Genomic DNA, 16,012 nt, shown 5'->3' with positions numbered 1-16,012 from the left:
TTGCTCGAGCCTGCGGACAACCAGCTCAGAATCTTAATATAGATATACAAGCTTACTGGGGACATTGTCGTCGTTGATCATGACCTGCCAAAGGTCCTACTGTCGGCCATCCCTGAAGAGAGTGCCTTGCCCCTATTCCTCCACCCGCCCTGGACACGGGCATCGAGAGGTACATAGGTACTTCATCCCCCCTTTTGCTCTGGGAGCAGCAGCAGCAACAGCTAGGTAGCGGCGGCCAGCACCAGCACCACCAACAGCACCACCGCAACAACAACAACAGCAACAACAGCAATGGAGAGGCCCTCCCAACCTCGATACGCCCAGGTCGCCAAGACCCAGCCCCAGCCTCAGGCGCAGGAACCCCGGCCTCCTTGGGCTCTCCTGCGCCTGGGGCTGAGGAAGAAGCCGGTCAGAAGAGAAGGTATTTGAACCATTTTCTTGTTTTTATGTCTGGATTGTTCGCGATGTGTTTCTTGTGGTTGAGTGTAAATCAAATTCGTTTTTGTGTATTTCCTGTCGTGTTTTGGTCGTGTTCGGTTCCTATGTTTTTGATGCTGTATACCGAGATAGGGGGCGGTATTTTCACCTTCTCGTCGAGGTCGTCGTCGCTCTTGAGCAGCGAGGTGTTTATGTGATTGCCGGTTCCGCGGTCGCGCGGTCGTTACTGGGAGCTTCCCGCTGGAAGGACTCACTCGTGGCCCTCCTACCTAGAACAATTCGAGTGCGCGACGTGCGCGACGTATGCGACGACGCATGCGACGATGCGCGCGACATGCGCGTAACACAGCGCTCTCCACGTTGCCAGCATCAGAGAGCTCTTGCGCAGTCACGATGTCAACATCGGCGATTTCCCCTAGCTACCTGAGCTACCTGTTGTTCTAATTGTCACTTAAGAGAACTGATTGACTGACTGACCTTGTTCGCAGCCTCACCACCAACTTCCAAGAACCAGAAAGAAGCAGAGGCCAGCACCTCTTTCACACATGCGCCTACAACTAGTCACATCGAGTCACATCAACAATCTTCCTCCAGCTCGTCGCATGCGAGTGACGGCAAGCCTTCCCTTGAGCCGTCATCCACACCCATCTGTGACGAGCTCTTTCAATTCCCGTTACCAGCAGCCCCCGAACTTCTGCGCGGGGTGAAGAAGCCGTAGCGTTCGCCAACCGCAGGATCAGAAGCGCACACAAGTTAGGCGCATCCTGGTTTTCCGCATTCACGAGTTCTTCTTCTTCCATTGAACTGCCCAAGACGTCGTCGTCGCCGCTTTCGTCCGATGACCAACCAAACCAAACCATGGAGTCATACGCCCAGAGACGTCGTGACATTTGGAGTCACACGCGCACCAGGACTCGTTCCCGTCGCGCCATAGGAATTCTCCCTCCCGTTCCATCGTCATCTTCTTCTACACCAGACGTCCCCCACAGCCCACACTACGATGTGGCCCATCCGTCATCGTCTTCGGTTAGTCGCCTGAGATACCCTGTCGCTGCTGGAGATTTTGTTCCTTCATCTTCGGTATCGTTCGCTCAGTCTACTGGTGTCGGCAATGCAGCCAGCGAAGAGAACTTTGCAAGAGCCGTACAATTTGAAGGCCTTGCATTCAGCAGCGGCCTTGACATGCAGAGACCCCTGCCACCCCCGTCGCCCGCTCAGTTTGCTCATGTCGTCGGCACATTCAACGAGGAGGAAAGCATGAGGGGTTCACCTCTTGCGATTGCATTCGAACCCTACAGTCGCAATGTCTCGATGAGCCGTCTACCGTCCTATCTTCAACACGGAGACGTTTCGAGCAACCACACACCTTACGAAACCTTTGCGGGGCCTTATGATACCCATGGATACTTTTCGGGCTCCCATACTCACGAATCCATTACGGGGCCTTATGACACCCACGGATACTTTTCGGATGCCCCTAATCTGACGTTGCCTGCCAACTTTGGAAGTCATGTAGCGTGGGCACAACACAACCCAGTGCAGGTTGCTGAGAGACATGATGTCACTGAGAATCAGAGATCGGCTGATAACCAATATGCTACTGAAAGCAGATACACAGTCGAGGATACCGCTGTCCAAGATACCGCTGTCGACCCTCATGAAGAGACACCTATTGCGCATCCCACTCCCGCCTGGTTCTTCACGCGAAAAGTGCAAACTAGCAACAACATCTGGGCACCCGACTGTGAGGGCGACAGCAGACTGACCGACTGGCCCAGCTTCAACGAGCTGATCGATGCCGGCGATGAGCGCGCTTCCAAGGGAAAGGCACGACAGCTGCCCATCCCCCGGTACCGCAACGTGGACGCCCGGCGGGTGTATCGCGTCGAGAATGGCGAGGAGAACCCGATGGCCTTTGCGACGACGACGGGTCCGGTTCCGTTTCTGTTCCGCAAGTATGCTGTTGAACTCACACGCTCGGAGAATCTGTACCCTATCCCGTGCGATTATGATGAGGAAGAGGTTAGACAGAGACTGCAGGCCATTAACTTGGGCTAGAACTGCGATTTCGGGTTACGTTGATACGATAACGTTAATGAGTTACGATCATGGACGATCTGAGGGATACTCTAGGTTCATACTGCTGGAAGGAGGATTTGGTCTAAACGAAGCCCTGGGTTTGGATTCATCTTGCATGGAAGGCAGCGCCGCCTCTCATGATGGTTTCAAGGGGCACAGTTTATTTGGACCATGACAGGGAAAGATGCAAAGGGCAATGAATGGATTAAACAGACAGAGAAAAGGGTTTCTCAATAAAGATAGAAACTCTAATAGGAAAAATTCAGTGGCACGAAGCATCTCAACAAAGCAAACCTACTATACATATCTATGTGCATCTCGTCGTTTGATCATGCAGTGCAATTGTGTAGATGAGATATTATCCCAATGAGGGAACGTGCGACAGCAGCAATATCCCCTTGAATGCGAAATACTGCAATGGACGGCGTGAACTTCCACCATGCGAGCATATCCCCTTGATGGCGACAGCGCTGCCCTCGCCAATGCCATGCCGTCCTGTATATATCAGGGAATAATATCAAGTGCCGTGATATAATGTTTATCCCACTGGGCATGATGTTTATCCTACTGGATATGATACCTAATTAGGCAAGCCTGTTCCAGTTTTCTTGCGATATTTCGCACTAAAAAAACATTATTATAGTGCTATAAGAGATTATGATTTCCATCAAATAACAGGGGATGTGGTCTAGTGGTATGACGTTTCCTTAGCATGCGCTACTCGCCCATCGGGTGTTGAAGACAGCATGGAAAAGGTTCTGGGTTCGATTCCCAGCCTCTCCAGTACTTTTTAGCATTTTCTATCTCCATCCAGAGTGGATTTCGTAGTTGGCAGGGGAGGGGAAGCGGTATCGAACTTTTGGTCCACTCTACAGAATAACCATTGCCAAGGTCGAGGGAAGGAATTTGTTGGTCTTCTTTTTTTTCTATGTACAGCCAGCAGCAACAGCTCGAGATGGACTGCTGCTGCGGTCGGCTACTACCAGATGAATACATACAATGAATACCAATAGCGCTGATAGGAATCGAACCTATCTCATCATATGCTGGCTTCCATCTCTACCTACTGTAAAGGGCTGACTGAGAGTGCATGCAGCTCTCGGCGGTCACACGTCAAGAGTGCTTGTGACGTTCCTGCGTGCATGGGGAGATAAAGTAAGGACCGCAATTGATTGATTGGCTGCCCAGGTCGCGAGTCGAGACAGTCTAGAAAAACAAACCTCCTGGATGCTGCATTAGCGAGTACAGACATACATCACACAGACACACAGACATTGGTGTCCCGCGTGTTTCTGTCACTGGGCCGACATGTCTTGTTTGGCATAGAATACCAAACTGCCAGACAACAAGACAGGCAGTACGGGAAGGATTCTGGTTAAAGTCAAACCCTGAAGGCCCTGGAGGCTCTGGAGAGGTTCGAACGGTTAATGAGAGTCGATCAACAACATCCCATGGCAGATCGGTCAACTATGTACGGCTAAGAATAGGTCGGTGAGCTAGAGGAGTCATGCTATGCCGATCCAACCGGCATCTACACATCTGTATGCGTGTATGCATAAGAGAAATGAGATGGCCCAAGTCAGCGACGATCAAGTTGTACAATGGGAATTAGGGATTAGGGGTGGTGCCAGCCGGTGCTACAAACGTTATGTCTCACTCTGTTGCTTTTTTGCCTTTCCGATGGTAGATCGGAGATGGCCAAGATAGGTACCTGTAAGTTAGTCCTGTCTGTATCCGTCCCTGACCTGGCGAGAAATGGAAGCCGTCCGTCCCTCCCACCTGCAGCCTGCGCCTCCTGGCCAAATGAACTCAGGAGCAGGAACAGGATCGGGCGGCTAGAACATCCATGGATGCATCGAGAAGGTCGAGATGTGCTTGGGGATTGTTTTTTCTCGGTTGGGCCTGGTCGCCGGGTCAGATTTTCAGGGACGGGGCCAGGCCAAGACGGAGCGAGCGCATGGGTGAAAGGAAAAATGTTGGCGGCTCTGCCAATACAGAGTTTCCCGAACTGTTGTTAGGGAGGGGGATTTCAACTGTCAGTTGGTTTAGGGGTCATTCCACATAAGGCACCTGCACAGTGACAGTAGGCGCTGGGTGGGGCTCGACAGGCCAAGCACGGTTTTAAGCCACCGTAGGCTCGCTAGGGTGCTAGGCCACCGCTGATAACCCAGTGGGACGGGCCAGCTGGAGGGCCCGGCACTACCAGAACAGTGGGCTATTAACGGGGACGATGGCAAGGGAGCAGGGACTGGCAGGGACTGGCAGGGGGCTCACCTGGGTAAAGGAGAGAAAAACAGCATGTTCAATTTTATTTGCTTCATGCCCGCACACGTGAGAAGACAGCAGCCATACGGAGGAGAAGATCGATGCGTACATACGGGCAGTCCCTGGCTCGAGTTGTAGGGGCCGTCACCACTGCTTCCTGTGCTTGACTGACTGGCCGGGCTGTCACCCTCTTGAACAAGCTGCTAAAGCCGAACAAAGCAAACCACACTCTGACTGCACATGCATCGAGGACTGGCCATGTCATTGTGAGAGTGGATGAATCTTGACTCGAAGAACCACCAGCTTATTCTTTTTACGTGTCCCTGTCCCGTAGTAGCAGCGCCCTCCTTGCCCTTCTCCTATTTCCTTGTATCCCGTTGCGCGCGAGGTACTCCGTACACATACAAAGCACACACCGACAACAGCCATCGAATCGGGTCGGCCAAAAGAAAAGACCCCAAGCCTAACCCGACCTCGACGAAACCACCAAAAAGCTCCACCAACCACCACCGACTCTGGAGCTTCGAGGGAACATCCATTCATTGAAACACACAGTCGCGCGATACCTCCCCCATACCAATCATTCAGCGGACAGCCGCCCTACCGCCGTCCAAAAACCACATACCGCCCGAATGCATTCCTAACCCAAACCCTCTTTCTCTGACACTGCACCGCTGCTGCTACTACTAGCCTTTTGGTCTTTTTTTGTCATTGCCGACCTGCTTTGCTTTCTTGTTCCGACCCATTGACATTCTTTATACCCTCCCTTTTGATTAGGTCCTCGGCTCGACAATCACTACTACTATGGCCGAACAAGGAGAGGCGCAGGTGCAGCACCAGCACACTCCCGCTCCTCCTGCACTAGAGGTGCAGCAGCCAAGGGGGACGACGAATCGGCCATTTCAGACAGAGAAGACAATGTAAGTCCAACCTCTTTATTGCTAAACTGCAACTGGGCGGCCCTTTTACTGCCCGCATTCTGTGTATGCCGCCTCAAGCCCCCAAGAGGTTGCACAACATCATGCCCCCATCTATCTTTGACCTGACCTTGTCTTGTTTTGTTCACGGTTGCTGATCCCATGGCCTTTCCCCAGGACACATTCGAGGACGCCGTCGATGCACGCTCGGTCCGATCCCTCACGAAACGAAGCTCTTCCGCCTACAAACTTGCCGCAGCGCCCTCGTTGAAAGAGTCGCTGAAAGATGAAGAGCCGGAAGCGGTGCCAGATAAGCCCACGTTGGACGTGGTGGTGCCAGAGCCCGAAGCTGAGGAAGAGAAAGTTCAAGTCAACGGAGACTCGGACGCTCATGATGCCCACGACGCTCACGACGCTCACGCCGCCCACGACACCCACGACACCCACGACACCAACGATGCCCACGCAGCTCACGACGATGATGAAGCTCCTGCACCGCCAGAGAAAGACGTGGAGCCTGTAGTAGAAGAAGAGGATGATTTACACAAGGAGTCGATCCGGGCACCGAGCGTCATCTCCACCAACGGCACCTTGGACGAGGTGAAGCTGGACGATATGAAGATGGATGAGGTAAAGCTGGATGACGGTGACGAGACTCCCAGCGTGGCGAAAGGTATGTCACATTCTTCAAACTCTATGTTGTCTACTTGCCGACGAAGTTGCTAACATTTTCTTTGCAGAAGAAGTCGTAGTAGAGGAAGAGGAGAAACCGCCTGCTGTGCCACCCAAGAGGCCTGGCAAGAAGCTGTCGTTGGGCAATCTTATGCCTTGGTCTCCCACCAATGCTACCGAGTCACCCCCAAAGGACACCCCTAGTCCTTCGACCACATCAGCAAATCTATCTACACCAAGAGATTCTCTTGTTGCCGACAAACCCCCGGGAATTTCGCGGAAACTCACCAGCCCCTTCACATGGCTTTCTTCACGGAATTCCAAAGATAATAGCTCGCCTCCCGCGTCCATCCCTCGAACAACGAGGCGTGATACCACAAGCTCGATGGCAACTCTGAATAGTAACCCAGAGATGATGCTGAGCAAGCTCGAGGAAGGAGACGAGAATGGAGCACGACCGAAGTCGGTAAGGAATAGTCTTAAGGACCGCTTCAAATTGGTTCGCATGCGGGAGGAAGCTGGTATCGTGCTGCCGGATGAGGATGCTTCTTCTATCCAGGGCGCCTTGCCAACACCGATAGACACCACAAATCTTGGTGCTGAAACTATAGACGCCGGGCCCCTTTCTCCTATTCCTCCAACACCAAACCCAGATCTCGCACCGGGTACGGTGTCGGGCGTTATGGCAGGGCCCTCTGCCATAAACGATTCTCAGGTTGATTGGGATCTCTGGCAAAATGTGGTCTACGAGGGCCCTGCTGCGGTGGCGAGAACCAGTGCAGAGGAGTTGAACCAGGCCATTGCGACGGGTATCCCCAACGTCATTCGAGGTGTCGTTTGGCAGGTCCTGGCACAGAGCAAAAACGATGACTTGGAGCTGGCTTACCGGGATTATCTTGCTCGGGGTACTGAGAAGAACCCGAATAGGAACAGCAATAGCACTTCCATCAGCTCGCTTAGCAACGGCAACCTAAGCATCGAAAAGGAAACATTGACGTCGTCGGCGTCATCTGTCCACTCGGAAAAGTCCGGGTCTAACGGCACCAAGTCTCCTGTCCCCTCCGAGAAGGATGTGGAGGCCATCCAGAGGGCTCAGGCTGTAGCGGCCGCCGAACAAAAGAAGAAAGACAAGGATGACATTATCAAAGTTCAGAAACTGGAAAAGGTTATCCGCAAGGATATGGGTGCGAGGACCAGCTACTCAAAGCACGCCCAGGCTGCCGGGCTTCAGGATGGCTTATTCGGAGTCTGCAAGGCGTATGCTCTTTATGACGAGGCTGTGGGCTATGCTCAAGGCATGAACTTCCTCATCATGCCTATTCTTTTCAACATGCCCGAAGAAGAGGCTTTCTGCCTCCTCGTGAAGCTCATGCACGAATACAAATTGCGGGACCTGTTCGTCCAGGACATGCCCGGCCTTCACATGCGTCTCTACCAGTTCGAGCGGTTGTTGGAGGACCTGGAGCCTGCACTCTACTGCCACTTACACCGCCGCGGCATCACTGGTCATCTGTATGCTACACAGTGGTTCTTGACCCTGTTTGCCTACCGGTTCCCTCTTCAACTCGTGCTCCGGATCTATGATTTGATTCTTTCGGAGGGTCTGGCAGCCATCTTGAAGTTTGGCATTGTTCTGATGCAAAAGAACAAGGAAACTCTCCTTGGCATGTCGGACATGGGCCAGCTAACCACCCATCTCAAGGATAAGCTCTTCGACGTCTATGTCGATCAAGCTCCTAGTGCGGGCAGCATTCTTGAGAACGGGTTCTTTGGCAGTAGTTCCGCCAGTGTAGACAAGGAGGTCTACCGGGCTGATCAGCTCGTGCGAGATGCCTGCGAAGTGAAGGTTACCCCTGAGCTTCTGAAGGCTTACACGGCGGAGTGGGTAGAGAAGACCCGCAGCGAAAAGGAACGCCAGCAAGAACTCGAGCGACTGAGGTCCCAGAATGCAACCTATGCTGTTCAAGTACGAAAGTTGGAAAAGCATGTCGAGGAAAGTGAAAGGGATCAAGTCGAGATGGCCAACCAGTTTGTGCGTTTCAAGCTCCAGGAGGAGAAGCTCGAGGAAGCCAACGAGGGCCTCGAGCAAAAGGTGAAGGAGTTGAGCGGTATCATCAACGAACAACAACGAACAGATGAACAGCTGGTTGCCACCAAGATGCAACTCGCTGAGGTATGTTACGACCTGTTCCTACTTCCTTTTTTCGCAATTACTAACACATCTCACAGCTCACATCCGAACATGAGGCCTTGAAACGGAAATGGGCCGAGCTGAAGAAGCAATTCGCATGATCGCCCACAACCACCGGCGTGGCCATGGCCAGACACCCAAGCTCCTTGGATCCGGCCGGCCCTGTATAGTGTGAGGAGCTCGGCACCAAGCCAGGTCAGCATCCGTACCTCACCTTTGACGCGACGCGAAAGTTGAGACTGGAACCCGATCTTGTGAAAGCATGTTATCAGTATTACATGCGTCCCTATGAGCGTTCCTACGTTCGGTGCAGTGTTTGGTTTATTCGATTGGCAAGGGCGCTTAACAGGAAAAGCATTGCCTACGTGCCATCAACCACTTTCCCTGCTCACGAAGTCGCTCTCTAAGCAGGAGCTGTGGGAAGAATAGAAGAGGGCAACGAATCATCATGAAGTGTGTCTCTATCAGCTCGACTCTTTAACGGAAAGAACAGCTTCTTAACGAGGCATGAGAAAGAATATTGTGTAAATAATAATCTCTGGAGACGATGACGATGACGAAGAAGAAGTGAAGCAGTGGAGTGTGAGCGAAACCTCGAGTCAACGTACTTGCAAACACTACCCCGACCCCGAGATAATTGCCAGCTAGGCAGGGGGGTCAACAACTTTGTGTATCTCTACCACCGGCGTAGGCTACTAGGATAGGAACAAAGAAGAGAATACTATATCGGGTCCCTACTTGAATGCAGATGGGACGGAATGAAAAGTGAAACGGTGCTCATGATATGTATATGCTGGGAATGTCAGTGCCGTCCGTGGAAGATGAGGTAGCATGGAAATCGCATCAGTGTTACTACAGCCGCTCGCGAAGGATGCCATCAGATTACCTCCCAGTCTTCTCTTCCCAACTCCAGTTGAACAGTACAAGCCTCTCACACTCACTGAACCGTGAGATGAAGCTTCCCACTCGAATGCATTTGCCTCCTGCCGAGGCGGGGTGCATGATTAGACCAGCCGTGCTGTAGTTTCCTCTGGGCGAAGTCATCTTCCTCACAATCCACGAAACTGCAGCGAAGGCATGCCGGCTTAAAGTCGCCGTGGAGTTGCTTGGCTTTGTTTGGCATCTCTCAAAGCCTGTCAGCGTGTCTGTTCTCAAGTTACCCTCTGATTGGAACTAACAGAGGGTGCTTTCCAGATGTCCAAATAACTGGGTTGTTGCCATCTACTCCGGGCCTCGATATCTACGCCATGCTTGATTACATACCCAAGGCTTGTTCACGACAACCGTTTGGTAGTCGTCAGGCGAGATCTGACCGAGTGTTCCAACGGGGACTTCTCGAGGAGGTGATGTATGGGTTTTGGTACTTAAGATAGGCGGGTTCTTGCCTAGGACTAGTGTTGGGTTGTTTGAACTGCTCCTGCGGGGAGTAGGAAAACGAGATGGACAAGAGCTGTTCCTTGAACGAGCATACAGCAGCGGCGGGTTGTGGTGGCTGGCGGGAAACCTGGCATTCTGAGGGCATGGAGAGCACGCCCACTGTCGTACTCGCGAAGCGGAGGTTGATGCTCCCTCGTACTGTCGGTGGCAGCTTCAAGGAGAGCGGAAGCTTGGGCACAGGCTGATGAGTATCCTGGCGCAGAGACTCGCTGTTGCTTGAGGGGGCGGGCGAGTAGATCGACAGGAACGCGCCGTCGCTGTAGATCTGGTTCGTCACTCCGAACTCCCTCTTCGAGTCTGCGACACCCTCCTGTATAATACAGGTAGCATCGGCCCAGAAGTCCAGGGCCAGCAAAGCCCTGGCCATTGCGACCGAGTCCTGCAGCTTCTGGGATAGGTCCTTCGTTGGAATCCCTCGCCGGAGGATCTTGGGGGAGACATGTGGCCGTGTTTGCGAATAATTTCCAAGTACCACATCTGGATACCCTTTTCGCAGTCGCCAGCCAACATTGTTGCAGATAATAATGATTTATGCAATGAAAGAAATATCGATCACCTGAATAAACCATACCGCTAGCATATTGTAATCAACCTCAAAGAGGAGTTCTCAAGCCCAATATCCGCTCTCGCTATACACTATGAAAAGACCCTCGTTGAAAACACCGCATGTCAAGACGAAGCACTTGGCTATCGCTCAGGGGCTACTTCAGATCGACAACGAGCTCTGCAACCTCGTATGACAGGGGAAGAGTTGACGGAGACAACGGATAAAAGGCACCTTGAGCGGTTTGCGCGCGCCAGCTGGCCCTCGAGCTTCCTCTTACGGAGTTGCAAAGCAGGCAACAGACGTGCAGTCAGGCCATTGGTACTGGGTTGGACTTGGCAGGACGTCTTCAGACGCAGATGAACAGGAGGACTTAGGTCAGTAATATGGCCGATTGAATGTCAGAGTGGAAGGGAGAGTTAGGAAGTCTCGACATTCTTGCGTCGAATATAACAAGGGACATTTACCATGGGACGCAAAAGATAGTAGACGCTGTCCTAAGTTGGCAGATGGCGACAAGACATATCATATTCACATACAAGCACACTTGACGCAAGCAATTCTAGAGATACGGGGATGCACTGTTGTTTGATCTTTTATTGATCAGATAGTCGTCATCGCGATGAACCCATTCCATGCCGTAGACGAAGTATCAGCAAAAATCCATGAACACCGATTCCGTAGTGCAAATGTAAAGACTAGACGTCGTGGTCTCCATTTTTCCGTCGTGACATACAGTTCATGAAGCTGAAGAAGGCTAAATCCTTTCCCTTCTTTTAATTCCTCCACGACAAACCCAGCCGAGAACCCCGTCCGTAAAAGCAAGCGATACGCTTACTTGTGGAGCTTACGCTGGTAGAAGGCGAGCTCCTCACCCTCCAGGATGTAACCGTCGCAGCGACCGCTCTGGCCGGGACGGCTGGCAATGACGGCGAAGACACGACCGGCCTCGAACTGCTTCTCGAGAGCGGGCTCGACCTTGCCCTGGGCGGCGAAGCGAGCGGCCTGCTTCTTCTCAACGGCGTTGCTCTTCTTCACGGCCTCCTCCTCCTTGCCCTGCTTCTGCTGTCGGCGACGGCCGAGAGACTGACCGTAGTGGGCCTCGTACCACTGACGGAAGGGAGCGGCATCGATCTGGACAACGGCGGACTTGGTAAGGGTGTTGGTACGGACCAGCTCGTTGTTGGAAGGGTGGTAGGCGACAACAATGACACGGGTCTTGCGGGTGCAGCCCTCGGAGGCCCAGGCGAAGTTGCCGGAGTCGAGACGCAGGGCACGGTACTTGTGGTTACCGCCACGGGTGCGGACGGTGTGAATGCGCTTGGCACCGATACGGGTGTTGGCCTCCTGACGGCCGGCCTCGAAAGCGCGCTTCTTCCCTGTTGACGGAGGTCAGAACGTATGATTCATGCAATAAAGCAGAATGCATACGGGCTTTCGAACGATCAAGACAAGGTCCCCTCCCTTCCCGACCGCCCAGCACAAAGGCAGCGGAGAGAGAAGGAACCCCGTCGATCGTAGTTCATATGCCTTATTGTATGGATTCTTTTCACGTTGTTGGAGACGTACGGTAGTAGGCGCGCTTGGCACCGGTAGCGTTGCGCTTGTGACGAGAATCGCGAGAAATACCCATGATTGCGGTTTATCTGTGAAGCGAAGGAGGCAATCGGTTAGCTGAAACTGCTACCTAGTGTGAAGATTGAAGATGTTGCGGAGGCTGAGACGCGAAGTTCGAGGGGACCGCTCTTCGAGTTTTCGCAACGAATTGAAGGTGTCGACACAAGATCGAAGCAACAACTGGCTAATAACAAGAACTGAGATCTCCTTCCGCTCGGGGTCGACACACTTACCTGATGATGTCGGTATTCACCAGGGCAATCGATAGAAAAATGGGTGTTGGCTGTTGGGGTTAGTCGTGGGAGCGGGATGTTCAGAGAAAAGTTCGCGGTGTAGTCGTAGTGCCCTTCCCTCGTGCAAATTGGCAGCCAATTTTCTGTGTGGGTTACTAAATTCCCAAAGGGTGTGGACCCCCAGCCTGCAGGACTTTGGAAAGAGGGCTTGTTTTGGGCCGATAAGATAAGCCCGATCTGAGCTGCCGGCTGTCGACCAGCTGGCCACGACATACCTAGGTAGTCTCAAAAAGCACGGCCTGGATCTGCCCCCCTTCAGCCTCGATTCAACGGCAATGTTCAGCTCATCCGAAGAGCAGCAAGGAGAGTGGATAACGTCGCAAGGATTGACATGCAAGTCAAAAATGCCAAGAGCCAGAAAGTCTGGCTCGATACCTCCTGATCTTGTTTTATTTAGGCATTGCATCTTCTTCCCTCCTCAAGAGGAGACTGGATGCCGACGAGTGTCTGGTTCATAACTACGGGACGCTACCTACAGTTCCCTATGTCCAACACTTTCCAAGCTTGTCATAGGCGCTTGTCGTAGGCGCTTGCCATCCGTCTTCAATAACACCATCAAATGACCGCAACCATGGTCACCCAAACTGACGAAACTCAACCTTGTGGATTTGATAGATACACAGACGTGCAGATAGATATGGCAATGCCGTCAATGTCTTCGGGGATTGAACCCCGTCCCTTTCTAACTAACTCCATTGAATGCGAGATGCGCCAGACAGAAATAAAGAACAGTAGCATACGTAGATTCAATCATGATCTCAAGCCAATAAATCGCGACTCGTAATCCGTACACATGTTAAGAGGCTTTTGGTCTCGTGCAATTCAATCTCTCACCTTTGTTTTCTTTTTCATCTCTCTCTAGGACGCGGATGTCTCTGATCCCAGATACAACATTTCACGATGGATAGATACGACTGGTGTTACGTGATGGCTGCATGGTCCGAAACCAGACTATGAGCAAATATACGTGTATTCGTATGTACCTCAACTTCACCCATGATACCTATAATCATACCGCTCTGAGCTCTCTCTTTCTCCCTCTGAGACACATGTACCATGTCCAAAGATGCCTGACCATCTATGGAGTTTTAGTGTTCATTGCATCCTCTTCTACTGACTATACTGCGTCATCCCAGTGTCTCATTAGTAATTTGCCCTAATAGTTCCGTTTATTCCCTTCTTGGATACCCCATTTCTTCCTAAAATACCAATGTTGATGTCCCAGACTCAATAGGTAAAAACACATTCGGCTTGTATGAGACCTTGACCTTCCTCTGGGGCCGGTATTTGCACGTGCCTTTGCTAACATTTGACGAGGCATCTCTGCCCGGACGAGGTAGATAACCCGACAGCCCGTTGCATTCTCCATTTGTCGAGGTTTTATTTTGGACGACTAATTTGCATTGTCAGAAAGAAATACTGAGGTTGGTGAAACACAATGAGCATATGCGATGTTCGAAGGCCGTTATAGTGGCATGCTCTCTTTGTCAAGTACGATCCAACGCGGAGCCCGCCTGGTAAGGACGGAAGGTTCGGAACGCCAGTCGCAGGGAAAAACTGAAAATATAAAGGAGAGAATGGACAAATTGAGCAGAAGACCCTAGTATGACATAAAGAGGTGACCCGGGAAACATTTCCCATGTATTAGAGTATATTAGAACTGATTAGCTGAGGCGAAGGAGCTGGTGATATCCCCTTGCTGTTGGGTTTGGCGTCAAGGTAGATATTATATAAGAGACGAGAATTCGAAATATCGTAAAGGCATACCTATTGAATCCCAAGATAGAAGATGAAAATCAAAGAAACTAGCGACTCCAGTGGAAACAGATTGGACTGGCTATTCTCTACGCCCACGGTTATCTTATTCCGAGGATAGGCGAAAGCAACAGTGTTAGGTTACCTTGCTATGCAAGTTTCCAAGGAACATCATGTCATCAGTCTCGAGTTGGAAGCCGTTTGCCTTATCATGCCTTCTGTGCTCTCTTGGCCAGGCACCCGTCATGAAGCTTTTCGTAAAAGCATTGGTGTTCTTGGTGCATGGATTGACCAACTGCTTCCGAGTTAGATAACAGTCGTGGTAGCCGAGTCTTGAGACAGTATGTTTGGTCTAGTTTCTACCTTTTCTTTATTTCGCGCTCTTCTATCCATACCAGGTCGGTCTAGCGGGCACAGAAGTCTACCACTTTGCAGAAAGATTTGGTATGCCCAACCCCAACGAGCAGACGTTCAAAGTTCGCCGAAATACATCACCTTGCGGCAAGACTGTATTGGCCCCATTAGTCATTATGGTGAGCTCTCAACCCCGAGGAAGCCGAATGATGAAGTCACTCGGAATTGCTTAGCATGCACAAACATGAGAAATATAAAGGACTTGGAGCCACTCGGTTCCAGCCATACTGTTCGCAGTACAATTTCTGTTGTAGCAGCTCATGACAAGACCCAGAAGAGAAGTCATCTGTCCATATTTACAAGTAGGCTTCATTTTATACATGATTGAATAGGTATGCTAGTCATATAGCCACGTGTGTAGATGATAACTCATGAGAACTCACATAATGTATCTACAATATAGAAATAACCGTGGCATGATCTGCACCGGTTATAGACATGTATCGGACGGGTGCTGATGTAAATTACTACACCGTTATAGATGTCTTAGAAAAGGCTACAAGGTCTTAGACGCGCGCTTAGAGGCAGAGGCAGGGGTATGCACCAAGATCGACAGCTCTGAGAATGTTGTTGGTGAATCGTGGAAGACATATCGACTGAACCATTTCTGATGAATAAGGTGTAGGCAGGTTTGGAAAAAAAAAAGACATTTGTTTTGATCGCTAGAAGTGTGCCAACATAATGAATTCCTTGGGGATGCACCTCTAGGATCAATCAATTCGTGGTTTCGTTTCGGACCCTACCTAGGTTCTCTGGGGGAGTGGGGGATGTTGCTCCCATACTGACCAGCATCCATCACCCTGTCACCCATGTGCCAAAGGCCAAAACCCATAACTTCAAATGCTTCATTACCAGGTCGAGGTGAGCAGTTAAAGGTGCATGTACGTACCTAAGTCCTGATCACCTACCATAGAGCCAACGAAGCAATAATGAACACACACGTACATCAATCAGTAGGTAGTTTCGTATGTCAGAGATAAATGAGTAAATGCCCGTAGTTAATGCCCTCCAATCAATGTGTTATGCATTTGAATGCTTTCCTATCCGATTTGCTTCCCGTGAGGTGCCGTTGGATGGATCAATCATGAAAAAGGTGCAGTGTGGATGCCAAGTACCCTTGCGCGCTGACATGGTTCAAGTTGAGGCCGATTGATCGATTGACCCCTCCATGGTCCATGGATGGTGGTGTTTGAGACAGTTCAATATTGAGCTTTTCTACTACCCAAGCCGCCAACACAACCTCCATCTACCTCAGAACCCTGCTGGTGGCTGGGCCTATTGGTACTTGAAGAGCCGCGCGTGTTGATAAGCCTAGTAGGTAGCCTGCAACCTGGCGCTCACATTCAAGTCACGGTACCTTGCTGCCTGCCTGGGATATCAAGTCCAGTCC

General features: G+C 51.3%; 5 protein-coding genes across 5 annotated transcripts; 3 read left to right on the top strand and 2 right to left on the bottom strand.

The window, feature by feature from the left end:
* Positions 1–291: 291 nt before the first annotated feature.
* PG997_001527 (uncharacterized protein) lies at positions 292–1,156 on the top strand (the record flags this gene model as incomplete). The annotated part of the gene is made up of 2 exons (XM_066805842.1): positions 292–421; positions 927–1,156. The coding sequence occupies 2 exons, from the start codon at positions 292–294 to the stop codon at positions 1,154–1,156; spliced, it is 360 nt and encodes a 119-aa protein (XP_066675615.1).
* Positions 1,157–1,296: 140 nt separating this feature from the next.
* Positions 1,297–2,496, top strand: PG997_001526 (uncharacterized protein; the record flags this gene model as incomplete). The annotated part of the gene is made up of 1 exon (XM_066805841.1): positions 1,297–2,496. One exon carries the CDS (start codon positions 1,297–1,299, stop codon positions 2,494–2,496), a length of 1,200 nt encoding a protein of 399 aa, XP_066675614.1.
* A 3,365-nt stretch (positions 2,497–5,861) lies between these two features.
* On the top strand, positions 5,862–8,663 carry PG997_001525 (GTPase-activating protein GYP5; the record flags this gene model as incomplete). The annotated part of the gene is made up of 3 exons (XM_066805840.1): positions 5,862–6,372; positions 6,440–8,544; positions 8,601–8,663. The coding sequence occupies 3 exons, from the start codon at positions 5,862–5,864 to the stop codon at positions 8,661–8,663; spliced, it is 2,679 nt and encodes an 892-aa protein (XP_066675613.1).
* Positions 8,664–9,859: 1,196 nt separating this feature from the next.
* On the bottom strand, positions 9,860–10,366 carry PG997_001524 (uncharacterized protein; the record flags this gene model as incomplete). Its single annotated transcript, XM_066805839.1, has 1 exon — positions 9,860–10,366. One exon carries the CDS (start codon positions 10,364–10,366, stop codon positions 9,860–9,862), a length of 507 nt encoding a protein of 168 aa, XP_066675612.1.
* A 1,011-nt stretch (positions 10,367–11,377) lies between these two features.
* Positions 11,378–12,176, bottom strand: PG997_001523 (40S ribosomal protein eS8; the record flags this gene model as incomplete). The annotated part of the gene is made up of 2 exons (XM_066805838.1): positions 11,378–11,922; positions 12,113–12,176. 2 exons carry the CDS (start codon positions 12,174–12,176, stop codon positions 11,378–11,380), a joined length of 609 nt encoding a protein of 202 aa, XP_066675611.1.
* Positions 12,177–16,012: the final 3,836 nt, after the last annotated feature.

This window comes from Apiospora hydei (assembly GCF_038363865.1).
Source record: "Apiospora hydei strain CBS 114990 chromosome Unknown utg000002l_segment0_segment0, whole genome shotgun sequence".
Lineage (NCBI taxonomy): Eukaryota > Fungi > Ascomycota > Sordariomycetes > Amphisphaeriales > Apiosporaceae > Apiospora > Apiospora hydei.
The sequence above is the reverse complement of the archived record's forward strand: the minus strand, read 5'-3'. Positions and strand labels throughout refer to the sequence as shown.